The following is a 23,931-nucleotide window of genomic DNA, read 5'->3' on the forward strand; positions in this document are numbered from 1 at the left end:
TGCATTCAGAGATGCTCTTTAGCACACTTCTTGGCTGTAGTGAGTATTACTGTGAAAGGACATGACTTACATTGAACAGCACAAACACGTTTCAGTCCTTTTATTGTCCGGAATCAACGTCTACAGGCAATTACACGCACAAAAAGGCTTGATTATAAAACGTTCTTTCTGCTACAAAAAAAAAGAAGAAGAAGAAAGTTTTCCATCTTTCCAATAATGTTTTAATGCAAACTTTAAAATAACACTGATTGTCAAACTACTGCATTTAACTTTCTTTTAGCTTTTATCTCCAACATAGATACATGGATACTACTGATATGGAAAGACAACACAATCCCACTTCCTGTTTATTTCAGAAAAACTGTGGAAAGACAAAAGTACATATTCATACAGTAAGCTGCAACTTATCTCTGTACATGGCTGTTATTTTAAACTTTAAGACAGCAAACAGCCATAAAACAGACTGAAACATGTTTTTAAGTCATTACATAATTAGAAGTTGGAAATTCCAGTTTTAAAGACATCGAACAGTTTTTCCTTAATGGGCAGCGCAAATAAAAACCACTTTCACGTATAAATAATAAGCCTCTCATCAAGCACAAAGTTGGATGTGTTATATTATTTGCAATCTCTGAAAAGGAGAATCTAACCATTTCAATAAACTCTTGCATACTAGTCAAATATATATATTAAACATTTAATTACCTGGACACTGAAACACTACTAAAATACTCTGACCACATTTAAAACATTTTTTAAGGATGAACGTAAACATTGCAAAGATCCGTTTTTTACTGTTTGCTTCTGTTTTAAAAGCTTTCTTTTTAACTACTGCATTAAGTGGTGTCACTAAAGCAGACAGATTCAGTGCTTTTAAGTCTTAGGTCACTCCTATTTTGCATCTAAAAATGACACATTTGATGTTTGACATGGTCCATTGTGCAGTGAAAACAGTCATACCTGTATTTGGTTTATCTCTCCCCTTGGTCTGAATCATAGCATATAACCTTTAGCGCAAAGCTTTGCAGGAATGGCTCAGCAGATAAAATTTAAGTTAGTGACGTTTTATAGACAGTGACATCCCATTATTTAGCGAAATATCTCATTTCAGATGGTCTCAGCTCATTCACACAGGCCTAGAGACTGATCAGGCCATCTCCCCCGGCAACCTCTAGTTGCTAGGCAAAACTGTGTATTTGGCAACCACTTGGCAAGTGGTTCCTGGAAGTTGGGGAAGGTTGCCAGGTGACATCAGCGCTGCACCACAAATCGTCCTTGTGATTGTTTTGGTCACTATTAGATTGCCACAGTCTCCCATAGCTTGCATGGAAGACAGCAATTTGTTTGCAAGCAGCCTTGACTTGAAAAAGCGCACCACAAACAGGAAACAGAGAAGGTTCACCTTCAAAGTAAAAGTTCTGCCTTACCACTGGAACCAACACATTTCAAAAGGCCCAACTTTTACTTTGAGGGCAAATGTGTTCCGTTTCTGGTTTGTGTTGCACTTTTAACAGTTTCACTACAGCTGGGTGAGCAGTTTTCAAGTGTTTGCAGACAAGTTAACATCTTCCTTGAAAAAGCAACCAGAAAGAGGTTTTTGTTGCAGAACCGTATATCTCTTTAAACCACTCTCAAAAACTTGTTGAGAACACGGTTTTCCCTCGTGACCAGTGGCTGTCTAATGGTCACCAACCAGTCTCTAGATGCCTAAAACACCACTTTCAAAAATACATTGTGTGCAAACATTTTAAATCCTTCTAGATTGTCTTCAGATTTTAAAGTCAATGACTCTTCAGTCATTGACTTTTTTTTTTTTCATGGAATACATCTTAGTAAGTCCTAAGTGGACCGTTTCTCCACACCCTGCTTGATTCCCAGGACCAGATGAACAAACCAGTTAATCTGAACCATCCAGCCTTTCTCCCTGCAGATCTCTATCTGGTCCAGCAGGTGGCGCTGTGCCTCATCTTCACTGCGGCCAACAGTCAGGGCCTCGCGGATGTACTCAATGTCCTCCTTACTAGTCAGCTGAGGCATCCCTGTTAATGAACCAAAAATAAGTGTCAAAGCATGAGCATGTCTTAGTTTCACTTCACTTTGGTATCAATATCTAAAAAGATTGAAAATCTGTTTAAAACTACTTGTCACCGGTGAGCCAGTCATACTCAAATTGGGTACAACTGGACCAACCTGTGAAAATGACACTATTATTATTGTTTTAATAACTGGGTGTTGTGGTATCAGGAGGAGATTGTACCAGTCATAAGCATCATGGAGAAAAGAATGATGAGCAGGTTGGTGTGATGCCGAAGGGCGAGGTAAGCCTTCACGCACACGTCCTGAAACACAGAGGATGTTCATATAGACAAATGTGACTAACTGGTGTTTGCATGAATCTGCATGAATTTAAGAATGGGACGTGTGTGTTCCTGCATCTATATTGTATTGACATGAAAAAAAGCACCTGGAACTTCTGGAAGTGGGGGCTACTTTTCTTTCCCGAAGTTCCCATAACATACAGGAAGTCTGGTGTGAGCACAAAGGGAACCCACTCCTTACTGATTCCCATGAAACTCTTGTAATTCCCCAGGATGTGACCAAAGTCGATGTGGAAGAGATTCCCTGCAGAAACACAAAGGAGGTCTGTTAGTGTGGTGCCACTCGAGTTTAATTTCTTTCTAAAAATATCCCATTTTTGTAATTATTTAATCTGTATTTTGTCTGACAGTGACGTGAAAACGCAGATGTAAGATTACCAGATTCAGTGATCATGATGTTGTCGTTATGGCGATCCCCAATACCCAGGACGTATGTAGCCACACAGTATCCACCACAGGAGTACAGGAACCTCTCCACAGCCTGCTGGAACTACAACACAGACAACAGAGTTTTTAATCATGTACTTGTGTACGACAACATCCGGGCTGTAACCCATCCAGCTTTGATAAGTGAGCTTCACACTAATAGTGTAGCTGTTAAAAACATGCACAAGGACATTCAGCTCCTCATGAAGACCCAAGTTTAATCATCACGACTAATGCAATGGCTAAAGCCCTTACACTGACCTAAGCCTAACTTTATCTTAACCCTTTAAACCAAGTCTTAAATCTCAAAGAGGTCTTTGAAAGGGGTGTGGAAAAAATGAAACACCATCACTCTTACAGCCTAAAAGTGTATCAAAGATAGACTATTACACACTATGTTTTCTAAATTCTGTGTCAAATTTATTAATTTTCATCTTCAGTTTTCTTGAACAAATGACTTGCGTCGCACAGTCTCTAGTTTGCATGAGCAGTTGTTATGAAAGCTCCAACACAGAATCTGCCCACTGGGAACATGCAGAGGCACAAACACACACTCACACACACACACACACACACACACACACACACACACACACACACACACACACAGTGAGTGTATCTTCGCATCAGTCCTTGCTTCAGAAGTGTAGCTTTCTGACTGCTTGCATGTGATGCATTTTGGACACATCTGTAAATTGTAGCTTTAACAAATAACCTCAGTTACACTCTCGCCCAACAGACGCTGCACTATTAAAAGCCAAGTGAGCACACTCACTCACACACACAACAATACTGTTTTGGAAAGAGAACAGCCATAATTATACGGTGGCAGGTTAAATTGATGGTATGTGTGTGAGTCACTGCTGATAAACAAAAGCACCCAAGAAGCAGAAGAAGTCAATGCTAACTGAGCTAGATTAGGGAAGATTCGATTTGGGAAGACTTGTACTTACGTTATATTGACCCCTTTATTTGAAACTCTGGCCATATTTAATATGAGAATCAATTATTGTAACAGAGTTAATGCCAAAAGTGACAAAAGGAGTAACAGGTCCCCTTTAAGAAACTTTGACCTTGTAGTTACTGGAAACATAACTCGGTTTAAAAAAACCACGCAGAGGAAAAAGCGCAGACTGTGGGAGTGCAGGTGTCTGTGCTAAAAGTAGCGCACGTGGGTGCCATAGCGACAGGAAAAACTCTGACGGTTGCTTCCTTCCTCTCTCTTCCTCTCTTCAAAGTGTCATTTCCTCTGATCTAATAAAGTCTGCAAAACTGGTCTTATCAACACAGTTACTTAATGCATGCATTGCGTGCAAGGCTTGTAACTAAAGCTTTGCTGATCAGCGACATGTAATCAAGTATAATGATGAATTGGAGCGGAGGTATCAAATATGGGGGACAGGGACCAGAATCAGCCTGACAAAGACTTCAATCCGGTCAGCTGGATTGCTTTGCGAAAATGGAAGTAGGGCATAAAAAAGTCCACCAATGGATTTAAAAAAACTAGATGACAGCTTTGTAATGCCATTTGTTTTATTTGAGACTTCTACATCATCCGTGTGATTTTTTAAGCAATAAATTGTTTAAAAAAAAAAAATCCCAGCTGCACATCACTGAGCAGTGATGACCAGGAACGCGAGCAGCATGAAAAATCATCAAAGATGGAAAATACAGCATGAAAAACACAGTGACAGCAGTGGAAACTTCATTGTTTAGCACTTGGTTTACCTTCAGCTCTTTGCGTGTTAGGACTTCGCTCTTCACCGCAGCTGATTGACCACAGGACAAACAAGTGCAGCCCGCAGACCGGTTGTACTGCATATTTTTGACACTGACCCCATCTGACAACAAACACTCTCTGTAGGTAGTCAGGCTGTCCACGACTGCCCGCAGACTGTCTTCGTGCTACCCCCGCTCAAGCGTAAAACCATCATAAGCTGTCAGTGATACAGTACGTACCTTGTCCTCACTGACACACTTGTCCCGGAGCCACTGGTAGAGGATTTCATCTTTAAATGCGCCGGTGCTTCCCACAACACTCTGCTGGATGTTGGCGATGGTGGTGGCGTCCTTAACAATCTCAATCATGCCTACAGTGATGCAATAAAGACAGCGATGACACGCTATTTTGGATTTGTCAGGCTCACATGATCAGCCTTGGTTGTTATAAATGAGGGACACAGGATCTAATATGTTTTCTGTATCTCTGCAAGGAATAACCGACCTATCTTATTTCCAGTGGAGATGCAGCCGTACGGTAAAAGACAGAGATCCAGCGATTCAGTCTCCCAGATCGACTCCATGATCAGCAGAATCTGCAAAGAAGACAGATGGAGTGCTACAGAACTTTTCTTCTCATAACTCTCTCAGTCCTGTCTAAGGCTGAGCTGCTACACACCTGCAGGATGAGCATATCCTGTCTGAGATCATCACCGTCTTTGAAGATGATGCCTATGGGGTCTTTGGAGAGAGTGGTGGAGTCGGCCCGTTTGAACTGCAGCCACAGCGGCTTCTTCTTAGACGCCATCACTTTGCACTGCTCAATCTACATAAAGATAAATTGTTTTCATCAAAAATTCAGTCATTTATAGATACAATTCTGACGTCTCTGCCCAGAAATAAGCACTCATGAGAGCTGAAAGTTGTTCTAATTTCAGTGTTTATTGCAGGGTCGTGTTGATGTGTTTGCTCCTCACCAGCAGGGCTCCAGCTCTTAGTCCTGGATCATAAGGAACTCTGAAGCTCTCTGGCAGACCAGAGGACTGCAGATTCTCCAACTTCTGACGCAACTGAAACACCACTGAAAAACACACACTTCTTTCTTTACACGTCTTTTCAAGTCTTAGTGCAAATTAGAAGGTTTAGAATAGTCAGAGTAATATCGACACATCAAAAAATAAAAAATAAATACACATCTGACCATACAGTACATACATGCAACCATGTATTCATACAACAGACATGCTTTACACATGCTTAGATACAAATGCTGGTGTTAACCACAGAAAGTACAACCCAGAATAAACTAGTGAAGAATGTTTAGCAAAGAAAGGTAACCGTAGACATTTAAAGCAAAGGTTTGGGGTGCAAACCTCAAAAGTGTGATATTCTGTTGATAACAGAATAAATAAAACCAGTGTGGAAGAAAAAGTCAGCAGGTTCACTGTATAAGCAGGACCAAAGCCTTGGAGGGTTTGTATTTAAAACTGAAACCATCTATCCATCTTCTTCCACATATCCACTTTGGGGTTTGCAAGGGCACTGGAGCCTATTCCAGCTGTCATAAGACAAAAACTGAGCTTACACCCTGGGCTAACACAGAGAGACAACCATTTTTTATTATTATTAATCCTTTATTTATCCAGGTAAAAAATCTCATTGAGATTAAAAATCTCATTTCCAAGAGAGACCTGGCATCATAGCAACAAAAGTCACATACCACATAGGTATCTAACATTTAAAACAAATACAATATCCCATACAAACATGTGTAAAATATACAATAACAGATCAAATTAAGAGTACATTAAAAATAATCACACTGAGTAAAAGAGCTGTTCTCTCGTTCCTTTAAGACAGACTTAAACTCTCCCAAGGTAACCAATTCTGATAACTTCAGTTCCTTCTGCAGATTATTCCAGGAAGCAGGGGCAGCGTATTTAAAAGCCCTTTTCCCCAATTCTGTTCTGATTTTTGGGACAATCAATTGTATGATTTTGTTCGAACGAAGGTTGTATTGGTTGTGGTTTTTACACATATAAACACATAAATAAGATGGAACCAGCCCAAGGAGAGATTTATAGATAAAAATCAACCAATGGGAGAGTCTGCGAATATGCAAAGATGGACATTTAGCAGCAGCATACAAAGAACAATGATGTACACGATTTCCATAGCCAGTAATAAAACGTAAAGCACAATGGTCCACAGTATCCAACCTCTTTAGGTAGTGGGCAGGTGCATTCATAAAAAGCAGGTCACCATAATCCAATAAAGGTAAAAAGGTTGCACGAATCAAAAGTTTTCTCACTTGGAGGGAGAAACAGGATTGGTTTCTAAAAAGTAACCTAGTTTTAGTTTTAACTTTGACACAAGCCTTTGAATGTGAGTCTTAAATGACAAATTCTGATCTATAATGATCCCTAGATACTTGTAAGATGTGACCATTTCAATTTCAGATCCTTGAATTGTTTTAATCTTAGGAGACGTAGCTAACAACTCTTTGCCATTTGAGAATAACATGAACTTGGATTTCTCTGGATTTAACACCAACTTAAGTTGAGTTAAATGGGACTGAACGACATCAAAGGCAGACTGCAGAAATTGCAGAGTTTGTGCTACTGAAGGGGATGAACAATAAATGATTGTATCATCTGCATAAAGATGAAATGCTGCGTTTGACAAATTATCACAAAGGTTGTTTATGTAAAGAGAAAATAGCAATGGTCCTAATATGGAACCCTGTGGAACTCCTTTGGATACTGGGAGAAAAGAGGAAGAAGACCCAGCAGCACGGACACACTGTTTTCTTGCTGACAAGTAATTTGAAAACCAACTTACAGCATTTACAGATAGACCAATATTGTTTAGACTATTTAATAAAATAGCATGGTCAACTGTATCAAAAGCCTTTGACAAGTCAAGAAAAAGAGCAGCACAGTATTTTTTGCAGTCCATTGAATCAACAATGTCATTAACCACTTTAATAGCAGCAGTTATTGTGCTGTGTTGTTTTCTGAATCCTGACTGATGTTGGGAAAGAACTGAATTTTTGTCCAAAAAGTCTTTCAGTTGTTCACTAATGAACTTTTCTAGAACTTTTGCTAGAACACACAATTTAGATATGGGCCTGTAATTATTAACATCTGAAGGATCACCTCCTTTCAGCAAAGGGAGAACATAGGCAGATTTCCATATTACAGGGATCTCACTGTTCGAGAGGCTAAGATTAAAAATGTAAGTTATCGGTTCTGCTATAAAATCTGCAGCCAACTTAAGAAAATAGGGATCAAGTTGATCTGGTCCTGCAGATTTATTTAGATCCAACAGATTTAAAGCCCTATGGACCTTAAAAACATTTAGTGGAGAAAAACTGAAGGGTTGGACCACAGATTCAGTTTGAGCGGTTGCAGAGAGAGCCTCTTGTTGATTAAGCTGTTTTAAATCTGGATATAAAGATTCAAATAGAGATCCTGAAGAAACAATATGCTCATTAAAGCAGTTTAGAATGTCGCATTTCTCTGTTAAAGTGCAGGAGTCTTTTACAACAAAAGTTGGCATCTCGTTTGTAGTTATGTCCCCATAAGAAGATTTTATTATTTTCCAGAATTTTTTAGGATCGTTCAAATGTTTAGTAGTTTTTGAAAGATAGAATTCTGATTTGGCCTTTTTAATTAAGGAAGTTGAACGGTTTCTGAGCTGTCTAAAAATCAGCCAGTCCGCTTCGGATTTAGTTTTTCTGGCCTTAGCCCAGGCAGCATCCCTTTTTTTGAGTAGACTAGAGAGCTGAAGAGAAAACCAAGGGTTGTTTCTGCATTTTACTCTAAATTTGCAGATAGGGGCATGTTTATTTATAATTTTGATAAAAGTATCATAAAAATAATTCCATGCCAGCTCAAGATCAGTTATCAGGTAAATTCTACTCCAGTTATAGTCCCATAAATCATGAAAGAAAGCTTGCTCACAGAAATGCTTAAAATCTCGTTTAAAAGCTATCTGTGGCCTTGATTTTGGGAGCTTCGATTGCCTGACTACAGCTACCACACAGTGGTCACTGATATCATTTGCGAAAACCCCAGTGTGAGAATATTTATACGGCATATTAGTTAAAAATAAATCAATAAGTGATGACTTTTCTGGGCATTTAAGATTTGGACGAGTTGTGCTGTAAATTAGTTGTGTGAGATTATATGAATCACACATGGATTTAAAACTGTCTGAGGCAGAGGACAACCAGTCCCAGTTGAAATCTCCGGCCAGCACAATTTCATTAAAATTTAAAGTAGATTTTTTACTAAGTGAAACTAAAGCCTCACTACTAGCTGAGGGGGGTCTATAACAGCCCACAATGGTAATAAAATATAGCCCTTGAAAAGTTGGAGTTTGAGGGCAAGAAGTTCAAACTGCTTACAAACAGATACCGATGAATCGACAGTAACATGGAATTTGCTTTTTACATAAATTGCAACACCGCCACCCTTTCTGGGGCGGTCGCAACGGAAAAGATTATAGCCCGTTATTGCAATGTCTTTGTCAGTAATTGATTTAGTAAGCCAGGTTTCTGATAATATAAGAATATCAGTATCTAACTCTTTCATCCAAAATTTCACAAACTCAAGTTTGGGAAGAAGACTTCTGACATTTAAATGAGTGATACCAAGACCTGTTCGAGTTTTGAAATCACAAGGAGTACTTAAGCATTTGCAGTCTGGACCGGGATTAGGTTGCACATTTCCAGATAAAAGAAGCAGAAGAACAATAAAACATTTTCTTTTCACAGATTTTTTTTGTAGGATTACAGACTGATTTCTCTTAGTGCCCGATCTCTTCACGCCTAAACGCAGTTTACTGTCGCCAGTTAACCTAACAGGCATGTCTTTGGACTGTAGGGGGAAACCAGAGTGCTCTGAGCACGTGCAAACTCCACACAGAAAGGCCGGCAGGTTTGAACTACCAGCTCTCTTACTGTGAGGTGACAGGGGCATCCACAAAGGAGTACCACTAAATTACTTTAAAAAAAATAAGCAAATAATGCACGTTCATGCTACACGATATAGGCTCATATCAGTGCTTCTGTTTCTGCTCCTCACCTTGTGGCGTAACATCATACTTGTCTGCAGACATGGTCTTGATCTCACGGGTGACTTTCTGCAGAGCCTCTGTCATATCCACCTGCAAGCATCAGGACTTTCTGTCAAAGATGTGTTCAAACCCAACCCCCCAAACACCTTCTTCTTCAACACAGCCTGAACCTTTCTAGGCAGCTTTCTCGTCATTTCATTAAGAAGTCTTCGGCAAAGCTCTTCTTTGGTCAGCTGCTTTTTGTTCCATTCTCTGTAAAGATTATCCCAAATTTGGACTCTGTAAGACATGCTGCCACCAGTGTTGATTTTGCTGACCAACAATTTTTTGTCACAATTTTCATCAATGACTTCTTTTCCTCTGATGAAAAGAAAAATGATATCTAAATAAAAGTGAATGCACGAGGACAGAAACCAGCGAATAAAAACGAGATGAAATAATTCTGAACGGAAAATTCCAATCAGAACTATTAAGTTGTCTAGAAAGGCGGGACAAGTTTGGAAGTGATCCAATCAGAAGTAATCACCACGTGCAGTGAGGTTAGACATGCTCATTTGATGTGCCGCCAGGATCAGTACAGCTGGTTCACACTGTGTCTCATGAAAACGTCACAAAATCTCAACGCTTGGGAGGAAGAGATGAGCAGACATATGGAAACATTTCACATGTGACATCAAGGAAAATTAAAAAGCTTTGAAAACCGTGTTAAGTCTACTCTAATTATGACTAAAACTACATTTAAATTTGCTGTCAAAGTTATTGATGGTTGCCCCTAATTTTCCCTTCTTTAAGAATGGCGTCTTCACAGCCTGCCCTTCAGACCATGCGTATCACATTTTCACAGTACTATACAATTGTGGAAACATCTATAAATAGGGCGTGTCACCTGCTTCCGGAAGTCCTGCAGCATATTTTCACCACAGCCTCTGAGGTAGGCCTCCAGGAGGACAGCGTACCTCTGCTGGTAGTGCTTGGACTGAGCGATTTCACTCCGCAGGAACCAGAAGAGAAAATGACCGATACGCTTACTCTGCAAAAGAAAAACAAAAGGTGTTGTTTAACTTGACATTTTTTTGACTGCAGTTATTGTGCTAGTAAAACACACACACACACACAGAGCTGAAATGACATAACACAGGCAGACACATGTCTGCTTACCCTCAGAGCTCTCTTCAGCAGGAACCTGACTAGAGCGCTGTCATGGTAGGGCTCAAACTTGACTGCCTGCAGGACACACAAACACATAAACAAAGCAGCTAACATGATTTCTGATGATAGCACAATGTGTGTCTACAACAAGCCTGTGTGACCTCTGGTGTTGTGCAATGCACAAAAAGGAAAATGAAACATTCTTCCTACTCCAAAGCACGTGGTGGTGGGCTTTCTAACAACATCACGCTCTCTTCTCTTTGTACATGTTGCCGTTGGGATTAATTTTTAGAAAATACAACATCTCCTTTCACTGTTATGCTGACGATATCCAGATTTATTCACCTTTGAAATCCGACGTGTCCGCTTCTTTGCAACCTCTGTTCAACTGTTTGCATGAAGTTAAAATTTGGTTATCACATAATTTTCTTACATTGAACGAGAATAAGACCGAAATCTTTGGTAGTCTTTGGTAGTCACACTCCGCTAGACCAGTTAGCTGATGCCCTTGGCCCTCTCGCTAGCATCTCTCGCTCGCTGTAAGAAACCTTGGAGTGTTCCTGGATGGCTCTTTTAAACTTGAGAAACACGTCTCCACTGTGGTAAAAAACAGCTTTTGCCAGTTGCGTCAGATATCCAAAGCAAAGCCGTTCCTTCCTTTAAAGGACCTTGAAAAGCTTATCCACGCATTTATCACATCCAGATTGGACTACTGTAACTCCCTCTACTCGGGCCTCCAACACTCTTCTCTTTACCGGCTTCATTTACCGGCTTCAGTTACCGGCGCGTCTTTCAACAGGTACGAGAATATATGAACGCATAATTTTAGCCAAATTACATTGGCTCCCTGTTAAATATCGCATAGATTTTAAAATTCTTTTATTCACTTTTAAAAGTCTGAATAATTTAGCGCCCAGCTATCTTTCTGAACTACTCCACTTATACAATCCCAACAGAGCACTTAGATCATCCAATCACAGGCTCCTAGCACAACCTAGGTCTCGAATGAAGTCGAGAGGTGACCGGGCCTTTGTAACCGTGGCACCTAGACGTCTTAAAACTTATCTTTTTACTTTGGCTTTTGATTCTAACTAGTTGGCTGTTGTGTTGTTACCTATTTTTTGTTGTCCTGTTTTATTGTTTGTTTTAATTGTCTCATGCTTTTACTGACTGTGAAGCACTATGGTCAACACTGTTGTTTTAATATGTGCTATATAAATAAATTTTGATTTGATTTGATCATCTGCCAGGTGAAGTTAGCAGGCTGTGTGCACACATTTATACCAGAAGAACTGCCTTTTAACAGAGGCTACAGTGTGTTGGGAAGCAGCATGGACTGGCAGTAAAGCAAGTGCAATGAAAACACAGAAGTAACTGTGCTCCAACATAACTGCTATTTAAATGTTTAGAAAAAGAGGCAGCGAGTGGTTTAAAAAGGACTGAATCCCTTTTTTTTTAGCATATTGTGAAGCATCATGGAAACAGTGTATGTAATGTGTATTCTTTCACGTTCACCCTACAAAGACTTTGACACATGCATGTTCTGGAGAATTTTGATGGTATAATATATTCCACAGATCAGTGAGATGTCATAACTGCATTTAGGAAGATGTCTTTCTCCTAAAAGGCTCTTTTGTTGGCCACGGCTGACGACTGATACAGTATCGCTCATGCAAAGCTGACTGCAGAGTCAACTAAACTCACAGCATGAAACAGTGAATCAGACAGAGTGAGAGTGTAAATGCAAAAGAGGCTTGGTCCTCTCGAGCTAATATTTATCCGACCAGTCAAATGTTAGTGGTTACACATTTGAAATCAACAATAAACAACTGTAACAGCAGCAGAGTGTGTGCTCATCAGCACCGCATCATAAACTCACAACAACACAAAACTTGGCAGCAGCAATGTAAAGCAGGCAGTGTGTGTTTTTGTTCACCAAACAAACTGCCAGCGTAGGATTAAAGTGTAGCATGTCTGCGCTAGGCTATGCTAACCAGCGTCACATAGATACCAGAGCCTGAATCTGACACAGGAAACGAATGTCCAACTCTAAAGTGCAAACAGTCTCACATTATCGACACATCAACACAGAAACTGTAAAAGATCAACTTTAGCATTCAGCAACATTTTAAAAAATGCATTAGATTGATTGTTTTGTAAGCAAATGTGGTTTCAGCTGCCAAAAGAATACAGCAGGATACAAAATGTACCATCTGTTTCCTGGTTGTAGATGGAGGAAAGAAAAGTTCTGTGCAAGTACAGCGAGTACATGTTAGGTATGCAAATGTTAGCGGCAGATAACAGCTGATTTTAATGCTGGCCCACGTCAGTCGATGACTCAGCAGATACTTTTACAGCCTTCTTCGATTACAATTGGAGACTCTCACATAGGGCGCCACTTTATTAGGTACACCTCACTAGTGTCAAACTGGACCCATTTTTGGCTTCAGGAGTGCCCTGATGCTTCATGGCACAGATTCCTCTGTGCTGAGACCTTACACCCTCCCTCCATCTTTAGCTCTGAATGCACATGTATAGAAAGGTAGGAAGGTCCTAGAAAAGAGCTGATGGCTAATTCTGTGACTGAAGTGGTTCTTACTCAGATTAACCAAATATTATTTATATTAAAATAAAAGGAAAAAAGACAGGGTGTACCTGTACAAGCTGGAGAAGATATCGGAGCACATCATCATCCTCCAGCGTCTCCAGCTTCCTGACAGCCATTGAGCGAACCTGTGCATCTGAGTAGTGGCAGTCAAGCAGCTGCATGGCCAGGCCAACATCCAGACCACTGCAAAGCAATGTTATGGTGAAAGGTGATACGACATTGATCCTAAACACAGTACAGTGGCAGTTTGAAACGCTCTTGTACCTGGTGTCCCATGCGCTGCTGCGCTCCAGCAGTCGATGCGTCGCCAAAACATCTTCCTGTTTCCCCCATCTGACTGAGCCCAGCAGCTTTGGGTAGGCTCTAAGGGCAAGGCATTTGTTATAAAATTATATTTTCAATACTTTGGGGCAAAACATTACTTTATTGTCGTTTTAATTTAAAAGGACAAATAAAGAAATAAATCAGTACCTGGGGTCACGCATACATTCGTGTCTAAAGTGCCACAGCAGCTCTTTGTCCTCAGGGCTGAGGGGATGTAGGGGATCGGTACCTACAATGGCCTCAAACTGCTTTTTCAAGTGGTTTGGCATCTCTCTCTGACCCCGCTCCCCTCCCTCTGCATCCTCACCCCCAACAGCCCAGTCCCGGCCCACATCCCGGCTCTTGGGTAGTACCACAGGGTAGCAGTATTTGTCCAGCAAAATGGCAATGGCCATGGAAGAGGCCTTGTCTGGGTTCGTGGCTGAGGTGAGCTTGTCCGCGTTGATGCTACTGCTGCTTTCCTCGCTCTTTTCTGGCATTTTCCACATGTGGAGGATAAACTCCCCCTGGCGGAGCAAGGAGCGGTGATCGATCAGGAGCAGATTCACGTAGTACAGGAGACGACTCTTGGTCTTTCCTGAAAGCCGGGTGAACACACAGAATAAAGCATTGCTCTGTAGATTTTCAACATGCGAAAGAACAGAAAGGGAGAGGACTTTACCATCAAGACAGCTGCTTCCCGCTGTACTCTCTTGATAAGAGCTTCCTTTGGAATTTGGGATCTGGGGTTGCTTCCCACAGATCACCTGGGTGGGAAACGTAGAACCATTATGTAACAAAAGTACAATAGTTACAGCTTAATGATTATTTATTCTACCAACAAACAGAGAATGATAACAGCACCAGAAAGAAATTTCTTAGATTACCTGGAGGTTAAGGCATGCCCCCTTAGGCAGATCCTTGATCTTAATGTTAAACTCCAGCCAGCAGTTCCACAGCACTTCTTCACTGAAGGTTTTAGAGGTGGTTCTCTCCTTAAAAATGTAAAAAAAATAAATAAATAAAACACTGCTTTTATCACCCTCCAGCCTTTTTCAAACCCATCTATTTCATATATTTTCATGCTGCTTATACATTTGTGGGCAGAAGTCATCATGGGCATGAATGTGAGGGTAATTTGGAGCTTTCAATGCTTTCTTTGAACTGTTCTTTTTCTAAGGTGGCATACATCTTTAGTTCAAAAACAAGAAGTGAGTGCACAAATTTGAAATTCCTTTAGATATTTTTTAATCCACTATTTAAGTATACATAAAGGGTCTAAAATATACATGCTGCTGCCACTAATATTGGGTTAAATGTCCCTTAGCAAGTTGCACCTGAACCAGGTGCTATTAGTAGCCAACAATAAATCTCGCTGTATATTTGCCTATTCTTCTTGAATAGGCCAGCATTTAAGCATAATCCACGGGCGATCCACGGGCGATCGTGGCTCAAGAGTTGGGAGTTCGCCTTGTAATTGGAAGGTTGCCGGTTCGAGCCCCGGCTTGGACAGTCTCGGTCGTTGTGTCCTTGGGCAAGACACTTCACCCGTTGCCTACTGGTGGTGGTCAGAGGGCCCGGTGGCGCCAGTGTCCGGCAGCCTCGCCTCTGTCAGTGCGCCCCAGGGTGGCTGTGGCTACAATGTAGCTTGCCGTGAATGGGTGGATGACTGGATATGTAAAGCGCTATATAAATACAGGCCATTTACCATTTAATTTTGAAGAGGCTGAGGTCAGAGCTCTGCCAAAGCTGTTCAGGAAGCATAATGGGCCATTATGTTTAAACTGCAGATTCCAGGATCAGCAGTTTAAACAACTGTTAATGTAAGTACATGTTAGTTGGATGTCTTACCGTTTTACCAAGGTCTAGAAGAAGACCCAAACAGTCACCCTCAGAGGGTAGAAAACTGGTTTGAATGCTCAGAAACAACCAAGGCTCAAGCTTGCCATGGAATGGAAAAGTGCTGGAACACCAATGTCACTGTCCACAGTTAAGTGAGTTTTCCATTTCCACGGACTGAAAGGCTTGTATAGTTATATTTAACTCATTCACTCAGTGAAGCAGTGGGCAGCAATTCAGCACCCGGGGAGCTCAGTGGTACCTCAGTGCAGCCGTTGTATTTTCAAATTCAACACAAAACTGTTTTATGTAGTTTGTAACACAAACTATCTGCTAGCTAAATATGCAGTTGCTGTATTTTTTTTCTCTGGGTGAGAAAAAAACATTAAAGTGTGACAGATGAAAGACAGGACAGAGGAAGTGAACGTTAGCAATGCTCATGCTACCAGTAGTGAGAGTGCACTGAAGCACCCAATCTTAGGTATACCCTACCTGGCTAGTCTCATTTTAACCTCTGTTTATATGCTAATTATTGGAAGAAGCATACACATAAACACAACAGTCACCTGAAGGTGCCTAATATTGTAAGTTAGAGACCCTATGAGGACGCACTTGGCGACATTGGGAAGGAAAAACTCCCTTTCAACAGGAAGAAACCTTCAGCAGAAGCGGAGGCTATCTCCCGCTGCCAGTTTGGGTAAGTCAAGACATGACCTGGATGCTTGAGAATCTGCATGGACCAAAACTGGATCACAGTCAGTTAAGGAAGTTAACCTCATAATAAAGCGCTATACAAATACAGGCCATAATAGTATTTGTCAGATAAATGCACTAAAAATGCTTCCAAAGCCACAACAAAATGATCAAAAGGTTAAGTTAATATGACTTGGTTCAGCTTTGATGAAGACCAGTAGGAAGCCAGTGGTCTAAGTTTAAGTTTAATGCAATTTAAAGATAAAATAAAGGGTAAACAAAGTGTAATTTAATCTAGAGACTGCAGAGGGATCAACTTGGTTTTATGGCTGGGCTTAAATTGTCGTTTGAAAAAGTGTAGTTTTGTCTCAATTACCTGAGCTAAAAGCTGCTGCCCGTGAAAGATGCTGGCCTCGATGTAGACAATAAACTCCGGGACTTTGGGGAGAGATGGGATGTCAATACCCAGCACCTTCACTCTGAACTTCCTGTTACAGTCCCACATGGAGATGGTGAACACCCGTTCATGGTCCTTCTCATCAATGGTCAGCTGCTCATGGGTGCCTGAGAGGGAAAAATCAAAAGACTAGGGTTACAAGGTTGGCCATGTGGAAAGAAAATGACTGAACAGCTTAGTTTAACTGTTTACCTGCAACTCCAGTGCAGTCATCAACTTGGGCCCAGTCTTCCTTCTGGACCAGATCCAGATCGGGATCAGGAGGCATCTCCAGAACCAGGTGGATTTCCTCACCATTCTTCAGGCACTGACGGATCCAGTTAAAGTTCTCCAGAGGCTTTTCTCCGTACAGGTACTCCTCCCTGTGGGACAGCGGCATGCTTACTCTCTAATGTAACGAATAAAATAGTAATGCTGCTCTGTTTCTCTCAACTTGGTTCTCAGTTTAAGCCATCAGCGGCTTTCAAGCCCAACTCGATGGCACGGTTACCTGCCACACACCCGCAGCACAAAGTCAGTCTCACACACATTGTCGGGGATGCCCAGCAAAGCTCTTTTATTTGATGTCTTGGCAAAAAAGCTCGCCAACACCTAAACAAGATGGCAAACTTTCAGGAAACTGTACAGGAAATAGGCAGAGGAAACAGTAAAGATATAAGTGGAATTCATCACTGCACATCTACCAGTGTTGGTGTGTCATCAATGGAGACTTTGATGGTCTGGCTGGCTGTCCCTATGTGGATTACCACCAGAATGTGGCCATTATTGATCTGAGAGGAGGAGCAGAACACAAAAAACAACTTGAAAGTCTAAATAAACACACACTAAGACATTTACTCCAACATTTGACCAACAGCTTGTTGACAAATGGTCAGTCATTTACGTTTTGATGCATTCTCAATCATCCAGGTAAGTAAATCTCCAAAAGTTGATTCTATTCATCTGGACGTAGCGTTTTCAGCGGGAGAACCGTTTTGTCACTCATCCAAGTGACTTCCTCAGTCTGAGCTGACTGCAGGTTTCCCCAATCTTATAAACAGTACATTTGCATAATGACAGAAACCAGCCCACTGAAGGAACAATGGGCTGGGAGGTCAGTTCCTTCATCATGATTATGCAAAAACGGCCAGAAGACAGAAGGATGCGACACCGAGGACAAGTGGGTGAAGAATTTGTCTGGCAGACAGCTCACCCAAACAGAGAAAAACATCCTTGCTAAAGGGTTGAATTTTGCTGTCACGCCAAGACAAATCCCGCTAGTGGAACTGATCACAGCCACAGAAACAACAATATTGCAGAAGTGGAAGCAGAGCAACTACGGACAAAGGTTTCGGCCTGTCGCAGCAATGCAAAGCTCCCAGCATCCAACATCACCATGGAGGAGAGGAAGGCACTCACAACAACAATGACAACAACATTATCATCCTTCTGGCAGACAGGAGTAGGTGCACAGTTTTGCTAAACCAGAAAGACTATCGTGAGAAAATTTTGTCACTACTCAATGATGAAAATACTTATGAGCCCCTGAAACAAGACCCAGGCAGTGGCTACAGGAAGAGGGTGATAGACTGTCAGAAGCAGTTAGAACGAGACAATGCTATTGACCAGACCTCATACCACAGGCTGTACCCAGGGGAGTCTACACCAAGTCTGTATGGTTTACCAAAGATACATAAACAGGGTGCACCTTTAAGACCGATTGTCTGTATGATCAACTCGGTCACCAATAACATCTTTAAGTTTCTGGCTTCGATCCTCAACCCGCTGGTAAGCAGCTCTGAACACCACGACCAGAACACCTTGGATTTTGTTGAGATGTTACGATGGAGGCAGTTGAAACCATGGTCTCGTACGACGTTACATCTCTCTTCACTTGCACTCCAGTCATGGAAGCGTTGGAGGTAGTTCGTAAGCGATTACAGGATGATCCCAACCTCAGCAACAGGACCACTCTCAGCATCGACCAAGTGTGTTTGCTTTTGGAACTGTGCCTTCATTTCACCTATTTGACATACAAGGGTCAGTTCTACAGGCAGAAACATGGGTGTGCCATGGGTTCCCCAGTTTCACCCATCCTGGAAAATTTGTACATGGAAGAAGTGGAAAAGAGGGCTTTGCTATCCTACTCTGGAACACCACCAAGTCATTGGTTCAGGTATGTGGATGACACCTGGGTGCAAATCAAATCTCAGGACGTACCACAATTCATGGATCACATTAACTCTGTGGACCGACACATCAAATTCACCAGGGAGGATATGAAAAGTGTCAGGTTAGCCTTCTGTGAGATTTCCATCAGTAATGGGGGACATCTAAAAGCTGACGTGTACCGTAAACCTACAATACGGATCAGTATTTAAGGTTTGACTCTCATCATCCACTGGAGCACAAACTGGGTGTCATCAGGACGCTACAACACAGAGCCAACACCATCCCCACAGACACAGTGGCCAGAGAAGAAGAAAAACATCACATCAGGAAGGCCCCGAGTACATGTGGTTATCCCAGCTGGACTTTTGTCAAAGCTGGGAAGGCGCCAAAAGAAAGCTCCAGCTGATCCAGGAGAGAAGGACAACGGTAGACTAAGCGAAAACCTGTAGTTATCCCGTACGTGTCAGGAGTATTGGAACAGTTGAGACGCATTTTTTCTAAACACCGCATCTCATTGGGGCATACATCGGGGAAACCAAACAACCTCTGGCAAAGCGAACAGCACAACACAGAAGAGCTACCTCGTCAGGCCAGGACTCTGCAGTCTATGGACACCTACAGGCCAGTGGACACTCTTTCAATGATAAGGATGTACACATCCTGGACAGGAAGGAATGCTGGTTTGGAGTCAAGGAGGCCATTTAGGTGAAAAGAGAAAAAGACCATCTCTGAATCGAGGAGGGGGCCTAAGTACCCTTAGGACCCTCCTCTTTCGCCATCTTACAATGCTGTGATTGCAGCCATTCCCCAACTCTCTGTGAATGGTACTCATGGCCATTGATCAGTGGTCTTTGATCAATGGTCATGAGAATTTGCATAATCATGATGAAGGAACTGACCTCCCAGCCCATTGTTCCTTCAGTGGTGCTAGTTTCTGTCATTATGCAAATGTACTGTCTATAAAACTGGAACTGAAGAAGTCACTTGGATAAGTGACGAAACGTTTCTCCCACTGAAAACGCTACATCCAGACGAACAGAATCAACTTTTGGAGGGTCAGTCATTTAGTGGAACATAATTTCTAATTAAGACTAAACTGAGAAATTCATCAAACAGTTGAAAGTTCAAGTTCAGCCTGTTGATCTGCAGTTTTCTTGATGCACTATTTTCCTCATCTCATTCAAAGGCAAAACTCGCTGCTCTCATTCTCTGCCCTGTTCTCCAAGCAAATCACTCCACAGTCAGTTTTTTTGAAAGAACTTTGAATGAAGAGCCTGGGGTTTCACACTGGTAGTAATACGCTCCAGGATCCAATCACCTGTCATTACAATCATACAACTAGGAGGCAAATAGGTGTATACAAGGCTAGAGGAGGTGGTTTCTGTAGCAACAGACATCCCCGTCTATCCTGTAAGCTCAGGCTGGTGAAGAAAGTGGCTCTTTAGTGAACTTACTACTCCAAGTCACACTTTTATGTGTGACTAAAGCTGTATCAGTCATCAGCGCAAGCACAGACTTTATAACTCAAGAAGAAGAGAGAACAGGCAGATGAAGTGTGGAGCTAATACTTTTTTTAGGTTTCAAAATGAATTATTATGACTGAAGCAGAAGCTGTAGCAAAGGTTGGTCCATTTTTTTTAAATAACCTAGCCCGTTTTTCTTTTCTACTTTATAATTATAGGAAAACATCTACATCATTTTACAGAGGTTTTCATTTAAGTCTGCAGGGCTTGGAGTTCTGGGTCAAACCTTGCATATACATATAAGTCATTTTGAACTGCAGTAATTAAAGCTAACAGTGCTAACTGTGTTATACTATTATAAACACACACACACATACACACACCTTGGAGAGCAGGTGCTCGGGCAGAGGCTTGCGTGTCACCCAGGGGTCCATGGAGTAGAGCTTTGGGTCGCGTTCCGACAGCTCTATGCGTCGTGGGGTCAGCAGCTTCCTGCGTGTGAACTCCAGCTCGTCGTCGTGGACGTTGCTGACGTCGGTTACGTCGTAGCCAATCAGGTAGTTCAGGTAGCGCTGGTACTCCACAGACTCCTGTGAGGGCTGTGGGCGGGGCACTAGCTGAATCCGCCCCACATCCTTCTTCAGAGCTTTTGAAACAAACAAACAAACAAAAAACAATTTAACATGATTTAACAAAACATGATTTTTACATCACAGCTAAAGACCAGCTCAGACTCTGATTGCAGGTAGAAGTGGGTCGTGGTACCTCTCCAGTAGCGAATGCAGTCTAGCGTCTGGAAGACCTGGTGCTTGTCATAGATCTCGCAAACGTTGCCCTTCTTCTGGTACAACAGGATGCAATGGTCAGGAGAGAAGCGCTGGTAGAACTCAGGGCACAGGTTCGAAGTCACTGCCTTCATCCATACCTGGGCTTTCACCTGCAAACGAGGCGCAGTGAGGATTTTTAACATCTACAGCAGACGGTACGCGGGTCTGAGAAGAAAAGGAGTGAACGAGCCGGACCTGTTCGACAGTCCAGTTCCCAGCCACGTCCAGCTGCAGAGTGTCGGGGCCACTTCCACCCCGCGCAGCTGTGGGCAGCACAAACTCGACAGAGATCTGATCCATGGAGGTGGAGCAGGACGAGGTTATGGCTTTCTTTCTCCTCCTCCTTCGGCTCTCTTCTCGTGGTACTTGACACTCTTCGTCGCTCACCTGGATCTGCTGCCTGTCCATCGCCTAGCTTGAGGAGGATGAGTATATGGAAATAGGAAAAAAAATCCAACGCGCTGGTGTCATTAATTTGTGACGAGCCCTTCCCTTCAATAAACTCTGAAATTGGAAACATGCTGTGTTTCCTGCTGATGCTGGAAACTGAGACAGGCCATGATTGGCTGGTGAAAATATAAAATACCAAAGCATCTTCGAAGATAGACGACTCAGAGCCATCCCGGTATCAAGCATCGTCCAGCAACGCCTCCTCGTGTCAGCAAAATGTTGTGTCAGCAAATTTACCCAGATTAAGAAAGACTTCAGATTTCTTTTTTTAAACTTATTTTCCATTTATTCACATCATAAATTCAGTTTACTTCTCTTTTTTTAAGATCCAGTTTTAGATTGGCATACTTCCTAAAAGTTGGTATCAGAAAAATTCAGTCAGTCAGTGCAGAGGCAGATGCAGCAATCAGCCCACAGACCTTCAATGTTTTACTGACACCCCCCCCCCCTCTCTCTCTCTCTCTCTCTCTCTCACACACACACACACACACACACACACACACACACACAGCTCTCTATAATTAGACCTATACAAGAATAATACACTTTGCAATCTAAATGTTACCTCTAACTACACTTCAGAATCAGACACAGAAAATAAACACACTGAGGGCGACTGCATGTACTGGCACTGCTTTTGGGAAAGTAAAGATTTACCAAGACGGTATTACTCATATACCTCACTAATAACTAAATACTTTTTCATCTTTTCTTTCAAATCATCTTCACTGGCTGACGTGTTCAGGATTAAATGGCCGGGGTTTCCCTTCTGCTTCTGTCACATCAGCAGAGGAAGCTTTGAAAAGCAGGAAGCAAAACTCAAAACAACATGGATGTGATTACAAGTGGCTTTAGTGACAGTCTGCTGTTTTGACGACTGTGTCATAAACATTTAAAAACACTTGAAAAGTGACCGTGGGGCATCTACTGGTGGGGATAGTTCAGCCTGTATTTAACATGACCACAGCCGAGCAGGGTTAGCCTGTGGGTGTAACGGTACAGCTGCCGCAATAATCGAAAGGAGAGGCGGTAATTCTGTAAAATAAAATTTATAAAAACTCACCAATGAACGAAGATGGCAACGAAATCCGGAGCTTTGGACAAAAGTTTCGGCATTTATGCGGAAAGAAGAGACCACGGAATAGAGTAAATGATACTTTCAAGCTAATGTGCACAGTTTGTGGTTAAGGAAACGCGGCGCTTCTACTCAGAAACTTTGTCAAACTCTCTGGCCAACTTTTGCCCAGTCAGAGTCACACCGACACTTCCGGCTTCTCTCCAAAATAAAATACCATTACGCGACACCATGCTCTCATAGACCAGTGCAGAAAGTTATTATGTATAATATTTACAGTCAGTGACATGGCCCCACCAAGCTGAACACGCTTTCTGCAAAATACGTAAAAGCAAAAAAGGGTAAAGCATTTAAATATTAAGGGCAAACTAAAGTGAAGGGATGTTTAGAGGGAGCATGTAAGAGCTATAAAAGCAATATTATTATGTATATTTATTATTTTTATTATTATACATAATTGCATAGTTCCCTAATTAAGTTAGTGCTTTCTGGCATCAGCATCATGCCTGATCCGATGCCGTAGAACTGCCGTTGTTCACTGCCCTCTGGCGGCTACAGTAGGAAACTACATTACTACCAATACATGCGCTCGTGAGAGGTTTAAGTAATACATTTGTGAAGGAATAAGGGCAAAAATAACAAGATCCGAATTTTACGAATAAAATATGTTGAGCTACCCACTGTCGTTGTTGCTCCATTTATGTTGGTGTTTTATTAATTTATTGTGAAATAGTTGCTGGAAATGTGCATATGTAACTAGATCTAACTTAATCTATCGGGCTTGCTATAAGTCTCCGTAACCATAACCACTAGAGGGTAGTGACTGACAAAATTGCATATCAAATACCTAGTGCCAGCTGCAGTCACGCAATACTTTTTTTAAAAAATAAATACATTTGTTTAAACATGTACTTTCCACGTGTTTTACTAACGACGTGGTCGCCTCACTGTTTTTGCTGAGTTCTGCATGTAGTGCTCTCAAAGTTATGCTCCTAAAGCTCAACTGGTTTGATGAGTTTAATGTTTCTGGGTCTTGCTCAAACTAGTACGCTGATGTGTATTCACTCATTTCACATAATGATAACATTGGTTGCCCATATTTGATTTGTAAAAACAGTCGCCAAAACGGAGAATATCACACAGCAAATTCTGAAATCCATATGTTCGGCTTTACATAGACATCTATAATTACAGTAAAGACCTATTTAATCGCTTCACACAGAAGTTGCAAACTTTGGTGAAAAAACAAACAAATAAAAAACGGGTGTGTGGGACAGAAACCCTAACCAGGCAACATGGCGCCCCCCCAGT

At 41.8% G+C, this 23,931-nt stretch overlaps 1 protein-coding gene across 1 annotated transcript; it reads right to left on the reverse strand.

Moving 5' to 3' along the window:
* Positions 1–957: 957 nt before the first annotated feature.
* pik3cg (phosphatidylinositol-4,5-bisphosphate 3-kinase, catalytic subunit gamma) lies at positions 958–22,766 on the reverse strand. Its single transcript, XM_026147351.2, has 24 exons — positions 22,609–22,766; positions 21,291–21,510; positions 21,034–21,205; positions 20,652–20,914; positions 17,338–17,424; positions 17,145–17,245; positions 16,847–17,016; positions 16,574–16,761; positions 14,553–14,660; positions 14,348–14,432; positions 13,834–14,263; positions 13,627–13,725; positions 13,410–13,545; positions 10,764–10,829; positions 10,492–10,635; positions 9,614–9,695; positions 5,501–5,604; positions 5,203–5,349; positions 5,029–5,119; positions 4,764–4,894; positions 2,757–2,868; positions 2,465–2,622; positions 2,258–2,339; positions 958–2,039 (listed from the first exon to the last, which is right to left on the reverse strand). Exons 2-24 carry the CDS (start codon positions 21,501–21,503, stop codon positions 1,840–1,842), a joined length of 3,369 nt encoding a protein of 1,122 aa, XP_026003136.1. The 5' UTR covers positions 21,504–21,510; positions 22,609–22,766; the 3' UTR covers positions 958–1,839.
* Positions 22,767–23,931: the final 1,165 nt, after the last annotated feature.

This window comes from Astatotilapia calliptera, chromosome 17 (genome assembly GCF_964374335.1).
Source record: "Astatotilapia calliptera chromosome 17, fAstCal68.1, whole genome shotgun sequence".
Classification (NCBI taxonomy): Eukaryota; Metazoa; Chordata; class Actinopteri; order Cichliformes; family Cichlidae; genus Astatotilapia; species Astatotilapia calliptera.